Here is an 11,571-nt window from a genome sequence, read left to right on the forward strand (position 1 = left end):
TGATCTTAATTGGGCCTTGTATAACTTTAATAATAAGGTTAAATTCTCATTTGCTAATTCCTGCAACCGTTTCAGTCAAAAATGGTGATAACGCTTTTCAGCAAAAGACGATACTGCTTCCTGCTGGTAGGTCTAGAGTTTACATCTCTCGAGTCCAAGGCTTGTAGCTCACTACTTTAAACAATGGAAGACTCATGTGATCTCCAGAAGAAAATGTTTTTTTAGAAAGCGTGTGAAGAGATACCAGAACACAGAACAGAATCCTGTCTTTAAAAAAAAAATACAAATGTTATATACATAATCTATATTGTCCCTGATGCTATTGTTTTTTTCCATTTTTTCCGTTTTTTTCATTTTATTTACACATTTGTGTAAATAAACATCAAAACCTAAAGCACTGTTTTATGGGAACCATTTAAAATGTGAATAATTGCAAATCACAGAAATAATACGAAAAATATAACTGGAAACAAATTTGTAAGTACAACAAAGCTAGAAATATATAGATATAATTGTCTTCATCCAACACAAAGTTTTTTGGACAATTTGTCGATTCCTCGAAAACGTGGACTATAACAATACTCTGCTTTAATATATTTAACAACCAAATCCCCTCTGAATCAACTCACACGCAGTGTTACAGCAGGTGAACTGCTTCCACTCTCAACCTAACTCGGGTTGTTGGACCGAGTTGTCACATTTCAGCCAATCGCAGAAGTGCGCTTCAGGACCACGAAAGCTATCATGGTTGGATGAGCGGTACTACGTTACCGTGTTTGCGCTAGACGTGATTGTAGGCTGTATGGATTGGATGTCAGACCAGAAGGTGAATTGAGTCACAGAATAATTTAAATAAATCCGGTAACTCTGTGAACTAGTGAAAGATATGATTGAAACTGAAATGCCTTTCACGTGTTTCTTGTAATTTACAGCTTAATGGTAGTGTAGTGTTTCTGTGTAAGAACAAGTACAGTATATAGCCTCCGCTATGCTGCTGCCTCTGTATAATTATAGATACTGTATGTTAATACATACCGTTGTAATAATCGATAGTATCAGTTAGGCTGATATTTTTATTTAAAGAAAGTGTAACGCGTATCTGAGCAGCACAAGGAGTACTTTTCTGTATATGTCGATGTCCGATATAGATCACATTTGAATACAAATTACATTGAGAATTCTGTATTATCTGGATGTTTTAGAAAAAGATGGCTTCGGTATCAAGCTATTTCAGCGGCCCTGAAGAGCTAGAAGACGCTTCTCACGCTGGAAGTTTGCTGAAGGAGCTTAAGCTTTTCTACGACTCCAAACTGTTGGTCGATGTGACCATTGAAGTGGAGTCGTCTGAACTTTACCACCACACCGCGCCAGAAAACGGCAGCACCGGCTTGACGGGGAAGCTGTTTCAGTGCAACCGGAACATCCTTGCGGCAGCTAGCCCTTACTTCCGAAGCATGTTCACGGGGGGGCTGTACGAAAGCAAGCAAAAGAAAGTGACTATACATGACGTAGATGCCGAGTCTATGTCCCTTATCATTGACTACTGCTACACCGGCAAAGTGACGGTCACCGAGGCCAACGTGCAGAGGCTGTACGCCGCCGCCAACATGCTCCAGCTGGAATATGTGAGACAGGCGTGCTCCAATTTCATGACCAGGAGGCTCGACCTTTCCAACTGCGCTGGGATGCTGAAGTTTGCGGACACGTTCGACAATCACGATTTGAAAGCCAAGGCTCAGGCGTTCATCGCGAGGAACTTCCAGCACTTCTGGAAGAAAGGCAAGGAGCTCTGCGAGCTGAGCCTGGGCCAAATTAAAGACGTCCTGTCCACGGACACTTTGGATGTGGACAGCGAGAGGAAGGTGTGCTCGGTAGCCGTTCAGTGGATAGAGGCGAGCGAGAGTGAAGACGTGGAGAGCGCTCTGGAGCTGCTGAAGTGCGTGCGTTGGCGGCTTTTTACAGAGTTGGACAAGGCGTACATTGATGGGCTGAAGTCAAAACCCTTCGCCAAGAAGCACTGCCTGGAATTCCTTGAGGCAGTTACTGCGGCTGGGAGCAGTGAAGTGTCAGAAAGTGTAGAGGAGCCATCAGAGAGGCTGGGCATGAGCGCTAGGGAAATGATCCTCTTCTTTGGCCACCCCAAGGAACCTTTTTTGTGCTACGATCCCTACACTGGAGATATTTTCTCCATGGTCTCGCCTTTGACCGGCCTAGCTCTTAACAAGTCTGTGGACACCTTTTCGGTTTGCATCACACCCGAAAATGACCTTTATTTAGCCTCGCAACATTCAAAACACTTCTGGGTGTATAATGGGGTGCTGAACAGCTGGCAGGAGCTGGCAGAGAGACTGCTGGGGAGAGTGCACATGGACATCGGCTACCTCAATGGGCAGGTCTACGTCGTGGGTGGCCGAGACCCTTTGACGGACGCCAGGCTCAAAGAGGTCGAGTGCTACAGCGTTCAGAGGAACCAGTGGGTGTTCGTGGCCCCTGTGCCCCACTCGCTGGGTAAGATTAAAATCGTGACTGTGAACGATCACCTCTATGTGGTCAGCAACAGAAGGATGCTTTGTTACGATCCCGAGAAGAATGAGTGGCTCAACTGCGCCGCTCTGAAGAGGAGCGAGTTCCACAAAGCCTGCGTCTACCAGGACGAGATCTTCTGCATATGTGACATTCCCGTCGTCAAAGTTTACAGCCCTGCCCGGGGTGAATGGAGAAGGATTGGAGATATCCCACTGGACGGTAACACCCACAATTACCAGGTGGTGCAGTACGACAACAAACTGATGCTCATCACAACCACCATCCCTCACCGCAATAAAAACAGCATCACCATCCATGAATATGACCCTACAAGGGACTTGTGGGAAAACATGGGGACCATGCTGGGATCACTGAACTATGCTTTGTCTTACGGCTTTATCTGTCTTTCTGCTCGCATATACCCCTCCCGTCTGGAGTCAGGGCAGAACTTTTTCACCGAAGAGGACGACGACTGCAGCGGCTCCAGCGCAGACTGGGATTTTGATGGGCTGAGTGATGCAGACTCGGAGTCGGGCAGCTCCAGTTCATTTTCCGACGAGAACTGGTAGCTCTTTCACTCCGAGGACACTCCAGGAGTTCTGCGACTGGTGCCGGTCGTAGTATTATACAGCAAAGTATTTAATTTTTAATATATAAAAAGTTTTCAAATAATTGCCAATATCAGTTTAATCATCACTGTCAGAAAGCTTGAACTCATGTAAGTTGAATGAATACCCAAATATTATTGGGATAGCATGCAGGTCAGTATTTCTATTGCAGAAATATCATCAATGTTTATATTTTTAGCACAAAAGCCTTAGTGCACCTGCAGACTATATTTTCTGAATGTTAAATTCAAAATGCAAATGTATAGGTACAGTGCAGTGTGACATGACTAGATTACATTGAATGCATTTACCTGTAACAGAACAGATCAGCATTCTCTTATAAATATACAGATAGCAGTAGTTTACATTTGCACAGTATTAGTTAAAGCCTCTGGTTTATACAGGAGGAGAAAATTAAATCGGAACATTTTTTTCTCCTAGTACAGCTAAAGCATTCCTGCTGCGTGTGTAAAATAAGCTACTTCTGGCTCACAAGAATTCTTCTTCATACTGCACTGTTGAAAAGCTCAGCATGGCTTTATATATGAACCATGGCACAGGGTACAGGCATAAAACTTAATTGACCTGTAGAACACAGACCATTCTTCAGATAGCAGTAATGAAAATAAGGTCTTTGAGGTACAGTAAATGTTCAACATGTTGATTGCATATATTGTACAGTATATAAAGTTTTGTTCACAGTATAATGATATTTCCTTGATTGGACAATGACATTTGTTTGCTTTTTCACCATGTTTGAACAGAATGCAATAAGGTTTGTCTTATACTGAGGCTCCACAGAAGAGGTACAGTATGAACTACTACAGATGGAAAACAGGAGCTGTTCATTATCAAAGTCACACCTGAAATGACATGGTTTCCCCCTTTAATCTTTATTTTTCTTTCATTTTGTTTTGATTAATGAAGTGTCCACTTCACTGTATAATGGTGAACCACATAGCTCATTAGGTCCAGGTAAATTTTCATTTTCAGTGTCTCAAATTGCTTTCTGTAGATATATTTTACCACCCAAAAGAATAATTTTGCACATTCCAATTTTTGGCCACATTTTTATTTTTAATGGTACAATTGATAAAGAAGAACTAAATATTACAATAGATTTCAAAGTCTGGCTGGTGAGCGACTTGCACTTATTTGGAAATGGTTATTAAAAAATCCAGAAACAAGGTATTCAGTAGTCTCATTCACCAGCTTTGCTTGGGCTGCTGTTTTCCAGCATTTCAAGGAGTGCTTCCTTCTCTGCGTACTTCAGCAGCTGTCTGATGAACTCATCCAGGGGCTCTCCCCCTCTCAGGAACTCCTGTAAATAACAGCAACTAAGACAGTGCCTGGAAACTAAACACTTATAACAAGGTTTGTATATTCTATGTATGCACGCTAAATGTCTCTTAGACCTCACTAGTTTACCTTTAACCAGTATGTGGAGTGATGTGAACACTCAAAAGAGTCATGTCTCTTTCACACCTCTGGTACCTATACTGAGACATGTACTCTAACCCACAAGTTAGATGGCCTTGATTAGCCTCACATTTAAAAGCACCAGAACATTTGCAAAAGAGAGGAGGCTTTTCAGACCACCTGTCTTGTTTGGTTGCTAGTGGCTAACTGACCCAAGAATCTTATTCAGCTCTTTCTTGAAAGAGGCAATGATATCAGCTTCAACTAAGTAGCTTATTAAATACTCCCACAACCCTGTGCATAAATGAGTGCTTCATGATTTCAGTTTTAAAAGCACTTCCTCTTAGATTCTATTTGTGCCCTCCTGTTTGTGGTTTCCTGTTGATTTTGACTAAGTCAAAATTAGGTTGAGTTTGTCAGTATCTATGATGATATTCAGTGAAGTCTTCTCATGAAAGTTCTCTCTGTTTAAGAATAAAAAACAGGTCTTTAAGTCTTATCAGAACAGGACATTATTTTGAGAGCAGTTGTTAGCACTGCTGCCTCACAGTGCTGGAGCCCTGGGTTCAATTCTAGCTCTGGGGAGTTATCTGCATGGAGTTCGTATGTGCTCTCCATGCTCATGGGGTTTCGTCCCACAGTCCAAAAACATATTGGTAGGTTACCTGGCTTCTGGGGAAACTGGCCCTGGTGTGAGTGTGTCTGTGTGTGCTTGAGTCTGTCTGCCCTGTGATTGACTGGCATCCATGTGTACCCTGCCTTGTGCCCACTGCTTGCCTGGATAGGCTCCAAGTCCCCTGCAACATGTATCCGATGAAGCAGTTAGAAAATGGATGGATGGATTAAGTTTCCTTCTATGATGACACTTTATTTGGCCTGGTAAGGTGAGAACTGCTATATACAATAATAACACATCTTCCTCAATTCTTTCAAGAACCGTTTTGGAAAAGATCCTTGGATCATTTAACTACTAAAAAGAAAAAAAAAACAATCGTTTGGGTTGAATACCCACATTTGATTTGCAGACATTCATTTTGTTTCACGATATGGAAAGAAAGATGGCCAGCCATTGACTCACTAAGTAAGTCTTAACAGTTGTGTGTACCATGCTGAAACTAAAAGGGGTGATGCCAGGCGTGGGAGACTGTAAATTACATTTTTCAGAAAAAAAGTCTTATTAAGAAGAAAAAACAGTAACAAAACAAAAGGGAGGAAATAGCTGCAGTGGAGAGGCGCAAAAACTGTTTCCTTACCTTGATATCTCGGGCAACACAACCAATCCTGTGGTCTGTAACTCTGTCCTGAGTGAAGTTATATGTTCGAACTCGCTCCGACTGGGACCTTGTCCCCACCTGTACCAGACAGAATGAACAGACAGCAGGTAAAGACATGAATCTGTACAGTTACAGAAATGGAACAAGTTGAAAAACAAATAAAAAAAGTTGCTGCATTTTACAACCCAGTTGTTCTTAACGTTACCTATGCAATGAAAGAAGGGAGCCTACAGGTTAAGTACCTGAAGCTTACGGAAGCTGTGCCTTTTCTCAGTTTCTTTCTCTGTTATCTGCTGGTACATTTTAGCTCTTAGCATCTTCATCGCTGTGTCCTTGTTGTGCAACTGTGAACGCTCTTGTTGGCACTCGACTGTTGTTCCTGTTTCCAAGGGCAGCGACAAATTGTCATCACGTTTATTTTACATTCACATTGTGGTACCAAAGAAGCTGCAACACAAAAGAGCTGAGACAAGTGCCAATACCTTTTCACAATATCTGGTATTTCACAAACTATGTTTCACATTGTTATACATGCACTGTGGAGTAAACTGACACAATACCAAAAAACACCTGATGAAGTGAGCACAATACCGTGCAGCATGATCTTTCCAATACAATCTGTAAAAGGACTTGTTTTCAGCATTTACAGATGATGCTGATGTGTAGAACTCTGCTTTTGCACCAGTAAAGTTTAAAACGCCATGAGAATTATATTTGCTTTTGACAGAATACAAATGTGTCTTTTATTTATCCTTTTTGTCCTCTTACCTTCATTGTGTCTCTCCAGGGGGGCAAACCAATTTCATGAGACTTTAATATTTCAAAGACACTGTACTTCCACTGTTTAAACAGTAAATAAAAAAACAGATGTGGGCACTTGCCTGTTGGAATATGAACTATTCGAACAGCACTATCAGTTGTGTTAACACTCTGACCACCAGCTCCTTTGGATTTAAATGTATCGATTCGTAAATCCTTCGGGTCTAGGTGGATATCTATCTAAGGAGAGACAAAAATTAATTTAAATACAGCAGTGTACATAATTAATTATAAAAGTTCATATTCTTATTTTTTTTATCTACTGGGCCTTCAACCCAAAACTACAATTGAGGCGTATCAGTTAATTAATATAAGTCTTTATATTGTTACTTTAAAAGACAAAGATCTTCAACAAAAGAAAATGTCTGTCTATACTTATTGTTCAATTCTTAATAACTTTTTCTAGATTAAATTTAACTTTAATTTTCTAGTGAAGCACAGGGCTGACAGTAAGTGGGTGTACGTTTTTGTAAAAGTTACTTGATACATTCAAATTAAAACCTGCAAAGATTTTACACGCTTCAGTGAGTCCAAGTAACTATGGAAACACGAAGCAGAAGTAAAACATGTTCCAGTCCCAGTAACCAGACTGATGATATACAAGAACCTGCTCACTCTAAAAGTTTGTGCATTTGTGCTTTTCTCCAATAAACTAATTTTCAATACAATTTTGTGCTTTTCTCTGATAAATAAAATATTGAATTGTAAGTACTTTCCGAAATGTCAAAATGGGTTTTTCATAAACGATGCTGTTTTTAGAAGTAAATAAGAGCAAATGACAGGAATGTCAGCATGTTTTCCATCTAAGAATGTGGCTTGTGCTTTTCAGGTCAAATCCAGCTAATTTAGTATACACCAGGGGCAGCCAACCCTAGTCCTGGAGAGCAACAAGCAAACAGGTTTTCAGGGTCACCCTCAAATCATTTTTTTGTTTGACTACCTCTAAAATGTCAAAAAGATTATTTGTACAGTTAAACAGTTCAGAGATTACTTAAACTGAAACTACCAACATGGTATACTCTAGGTCTCAAGGGTCACCGGAGGCCTTTCCTGACTTAACCGAAACAGTTAACAGACTGTACTAGATTGGTCAAAACCCACATTTCCAGTTCCTTACAAATTAATGAAGCACTGCACATTGACATAAAAACTATAGTCAATTCTTTCTGGAAACCAAGGTGACAGAAGGACTCTTTGAATTCACATACAGTTGCTTCCATTTAAGTAAATCAAAAGTAAGGCTTATCTTTACTTTACCTCACTGGGCTGGGGCAAAACAATAATGGTCATTGTTCCTGTGTGGATACGCTGCATTCTGGATGAAAGGCCAACCTCGGGGATCCTCTGCACTCTGTGGGTCCCACCTTCATATTTTAAATACTTGTAAACATTCTCCCCTGAAATCCTGGCTGCTGCATGATGCAACCCACCTAGGTTAGTGAACAGAGGACCAATTTAAAATTGTGATAGAAATCTGAGGAACGATAGCTGCACATCAGACCAAAACCTCCACATACCGTACTCGGCAGGAGTGTAATTGAGAACTTCGAAAGCCCAGTTTTTGTAGCTTGCAAACGCAAGGTACATTTCAAAGATTTCTCTGGTGAACTGTTGGCATATGTCACCTGAAAAAAAAGAACAATTCTGACTTCAGCATGGCATTATACTGTACAATTTCATCATGCATCTTCACGACAGGATGTTGAAACTGCTAATGGCTCACAACCTGCTCTGATCAATTACCACAGACGACATTGTAGCTCTGCGTAACATGCAGTCACCTGCCTTTTTTAATAATCATATTAAATTGTACTCTTAAAAGATGAAAAAAGAGAATGATCACATTCTGCTTCAGTAGACAATACTCAGTAATTTTACTCAGCAATAAACCAACCACCGAGACCACTTAAGTAAGAGGAACAAGTAGGCAGGTATTATCCCAGCAGGCTCACTGTCAGCAGAAGCACTGTGCCAGCAGTGTTGTTAAGCAGGCATTTAGTGTCTCTCAGCTGATATCTTACCTCCTGTAGTTCTTCCTGCTGCCACCTCCAAAATAACATCACTGCCATCGTGTCTGTCACTGGGCACTAGGTTCTCCAGCAGCTGTGCAGGGCGAGAAAAAAAAAGACAAGATGGCCTTAAATAGCTTGGGTTGCAGAAGCATCTAAAAGATGCAACACTACAGTTCTTACAGCATTGCTGCCACCATAAATTATTCTGGATCATTAGTCCCTTCCATGCATTCCAAGCCACAGGCAGAAGAGATATCAATTTAATTTTAGGGAATTTTTTAAAAAGGAATTCACTACATTCACTGACTTACCCTTTACAGTTAAATCGAGACACGTTTAATGAAATGTTAAGTTACTTTTCAAAACGAACACTTAGAAGTCAATTCCACACTAAAAACAAAACAAACAAATTCGTCTGTGCAACTTTCTTCACAAAACCCCTCACTGTAACCTTTCTTTAAAATGTTGTTGCAATACACCATGAGTTTAAAAAGTAAGATCTAACTGCACTTACAAAATGTCTAACAAGACCAAAATACATTTCAAAACGTTATTTCAAACACAACAATTAAATGTTATTGTTCCTGTGAAATAAAAAGAACAATGTTTACGACAGAGTCTGGGGACTGGGATTAAAAACAATCGAAGCAACGCCTGTGATGTCAAGCTTCACAAGAAGATGAGCATTAGCTGAGCCTGCTACGATAGTTTAGGTTTAGACGTTCATGTTAAATACAAATGTCCCTGTGAGCGAGAATCCTCACTCTTCTGGTGGAAAGGACAGTGATTTCACTGAATGACAAGGAAATATTTTATTAGATCTCCAGTGATTCTGCAATAGGAACCTTTGCAAGGAATTGGGTATCGCATAAAGAATTACATACTAATGGACAAAAAGAAGATTTTGTAAGGCTGAGACAATATAAATATCTTACTTGTTGTTGCAGTGCTTCAATGCGTTTTGCAATGATATTCTGTTCCTCCTTAACTAACATCACCATCTGGTCATCTTTTCCCTCTGCACCTGGAGTTAATTACAAAAAAACAAAAGTTCTACATCGCCTTTATGCAACCTCATATAGCCCCCCAAAACACGTGCAGAAGAAGTTAACACTTGGGCATGTCAACCACAGTATACAGTATGCAACACTACAAAACAGTCGTATTTCAGCTAGCCAAGAATATATTACACAAATTATATAAAACTGAATTGAGTCAATTATCGCACATTATTTCTATGCGTGTTATACTAAAAAACAATAACCATCTTTGCAGACAAAAGGAAAAATCGTTTCCAAAGTGAGGGTTTTTTTATTACATACTGTAAGAATGAAAATGTTAGACCATTCTGTCAGCAGGTATTATGTTTAATAGCATCTTCATGCTTAATGGAATGATCCCAGTTACAGGTTTTTCTAAGATCAAGCACGGTTCACAAGTGTAAGCGTTTCAGTCGCGCAATTTATACAGTATACTGTATAAAACTTACTCTGAAGAATAGCTTCTACATCCTTCAGGTCTTTCCAAGCTCTTTCCGTCTCTTCAAGGACACTCGCCATCGGCAAGAGCTCCACCTGTCTTCTGCTCAGCGCTCTTCTTTCACTGTCACTGAGCGCCGGGTTTTGTAACCTGTGGGTAACCTGCTCGTATTCCCGAAACAGTCCCCCCAGGTGTTTCTTTACGGGTTCTTCTTGTAATAAATCCCTGGTACCGCTACAGCAGTGTCTTCGCAGATTTTTCCTTAAAGCATGCTGCAACCTCTCAATACGGAGCGGGCCCGCTCTCACTGAGGGGTGCTGGTTACAGGCGAGCTGCCTTAAACTGCGAGCTGCAGGCGGTACAGCCAGAGAAAAGCAGTGTTTGTAAAAACGAAGGCTGAACTGTCGTACAAAGTTTCTCATTTCGGCAGCTTTTTCCACATGGCTAGGCTAAACTAACAGTACTCTCTTACGTTACTCGATACAGCTTCAAAGCATGCGACTGCAGAAAGGTTAGACCGCCTGATCTGAAATACAATACAGCACAATTTGGTTATCTCTCAACTTTAGTTAGTTATTGTTAGCCGAGACGTTGGTTTGCTTGGCTGGCTGATGTATAATTATAATTTATCGAGCTAACGTATGAAACAACAGAATTTGAATCCAGTGCTTATCTCTGTACAAGTACGGTCCTGAACCTGCTAATTTTTACCTTCACATTACCGTTAATACGTTACTTGTTTCGTGAATGAAAGTTAGCTATGACAACTAGATCTTAACACAAACCGCACTACCAAGACTTAATTTAGTGCGAAAACAATCGGAATGAATGATTGCGCATGATTGCTGTGACCCTACAACTATGTTGCAGGTTAATGACATATTTTGTGCAAGGCTCTCTGGGATACGTAGTTTCTTTCCCATAGTCACTGTTGAACGCTATAAAATACCACAGAAGTTACATTGCAGAAGCAGTATCATTGAAAGAAACGTCTCTTCCCGTGAGAAACACAGATGTTCTACAATGGTTTGTTAAAAAAAATAAACAAAATATTGCCAAAAGCTGAAAATGCAATTATTTGTCATCAAGCTTTATAATAAAATGATTTTATTTTATAATAAAACGGTCAAATGAATTTTAGCAACACAGTATTGTTTTTCGTTGAAATGCTAGGTTTGCACTTTGGAGCTTATAACTTTTCGAAATTTGAAACTGATGAGTGGCTTTGCCCCTGCGAATTATCATTCTTAAATTTTAAGTCCCATGTGACTTATTTTTCAAATTAACCTGCAATGTCCTCCGCATGCTGATATTATTGACGTCAAAACGACCTAGAAATCAGTGATGCATATACCACCAGAACAATAACAACAACAAAAATTCTGTCACTCCCTGTGCTCTTATCCATCTCCTCAAAGTTTAAACGCCGTTCGG

The 11,571-nt window shown here is 40.3% G+C and overlaps 2 protein-coding genes across 4 annotated transcripts; one reads left to right on the plus strand and one right to left on the minus strand.

Annotated features, from left to right (window-relative positions):
- The first annotated feature begins 737 nt into the window (after positions 1–737).
- kbtbd7 (kelch repeat and BTB (POZ) domain containing 7) lies at positions 738–3,846 on the plus strand. The gene is made up of 2 exons (XM_088602326.1): positions 738–826; positions 1,203–3,846. Exons 1-2 carry the CDS (start codon positions 803–805, stop codon positions 3,093–3,095), a joined length of 1,917 nt encoding a protein of 638 aa, XP_088458452.1. The 5' UTR covers positions 738–802; the 3' UTR covers positions 3,096–3,846.
- A 344-nt stretch (positions 3,847–4,190) lies between these two features.
- mtrf1 (mitochondrial translational release factor 1) lies at positions 4,191–11,123 on the minus strand. 3 transcript variants are annotated; one of them, XM_088602345.1, is made up of 9 exons: positions 10,148–11,106; positions 9,594–9,682; positions 8,668–8,749; positions 8,164–8,271; positions 7,904–8,076; positions 6,709–6,826; positions 6,070–6,206; positions 5,807–5,905; positions 4,191–4,455 (listed from the first exon to the last, which is right to left on the minus strand). In XM_088602345.1, the coding sequence occupies exons 1-9, from the start codon at positions 10,557–10,559 to the stop codon at positions 4,336–4,338; spliced, it is 1,338 nt and encodes a 445-aa protein (XP_088458471.1). In that variant the 5' UTR covers positions 10,560–11,106; the 3' UTR covers positions 4,191–4,335. The 3 variants fall into 3 exon arrangements, with proteins under 3 accessions (XP_088458471.1, XP_088458479.1, XP_088458465.1); XM_088602353.1 differs by lacking the exon at positions 4,191–4,455 and adding an exon at positions 4,462–5,017 and having other exon boundaries at positions 10,148–11,113; XM_088602339.1 differs by lacking the exon at positions 4,191–4,455 and adding an exon at positions 5,024–5,350 and having other exon boundaries at positions 10,148–11,123.
- Between the last annotated feature and the right edge of the window lie 448 nt (positions 11,124–11,571).

The sequence above is a fragment of the Lepisosteus platostomus genome, chromosome 2 (assembly GCF_059453375.1).
Source record: "Lepisosteus platostomus isolate fLepPlt1 chromosome 2, fLepPlt1.hap1, whole genome shotgun sequence".
NCBI lineage: Eukaryota > Metazoa > Chordata > Actinopteri > Semionotiformes > Lepisosteidae > Lepisosteus > Lepisosteus platostomus.

Coding starts and splice junctions, on each gene's coding strand:
- kbtbd7 (XM_088602326.1), top strand. CDS start 803: ATGGATTGGATGTCAGACCAGAAG. Junction 827..1,202: donor ATTGGATGTCAGACCAGAAG/GTGAATTGAGTC, acceptor TGGATGTTTTAG/AAAAAGATGGCTTCGGTATC.
- mtrf1 (XM_088602339.1), bottom strand. CDS start 10,559: ATGAGAAACTTTGTACGACAGTTCAGCCTTCGTTTTTACAAACACTGC. Junction 8,272..8,667: donor AGCAGGAAGAACTACAGGAG/GTAAGATATCAG, acceptor CTTTTTTTTCAG/GTGACATATGCCAACAGTTC. Junction 5,906..6,069: donor ACAGCTTCCGTAAGCTTCAG/GTACTTAACCTG, acceptor TGTCTGGTACAG/GTGGGGACAAGGTCCCAGTC.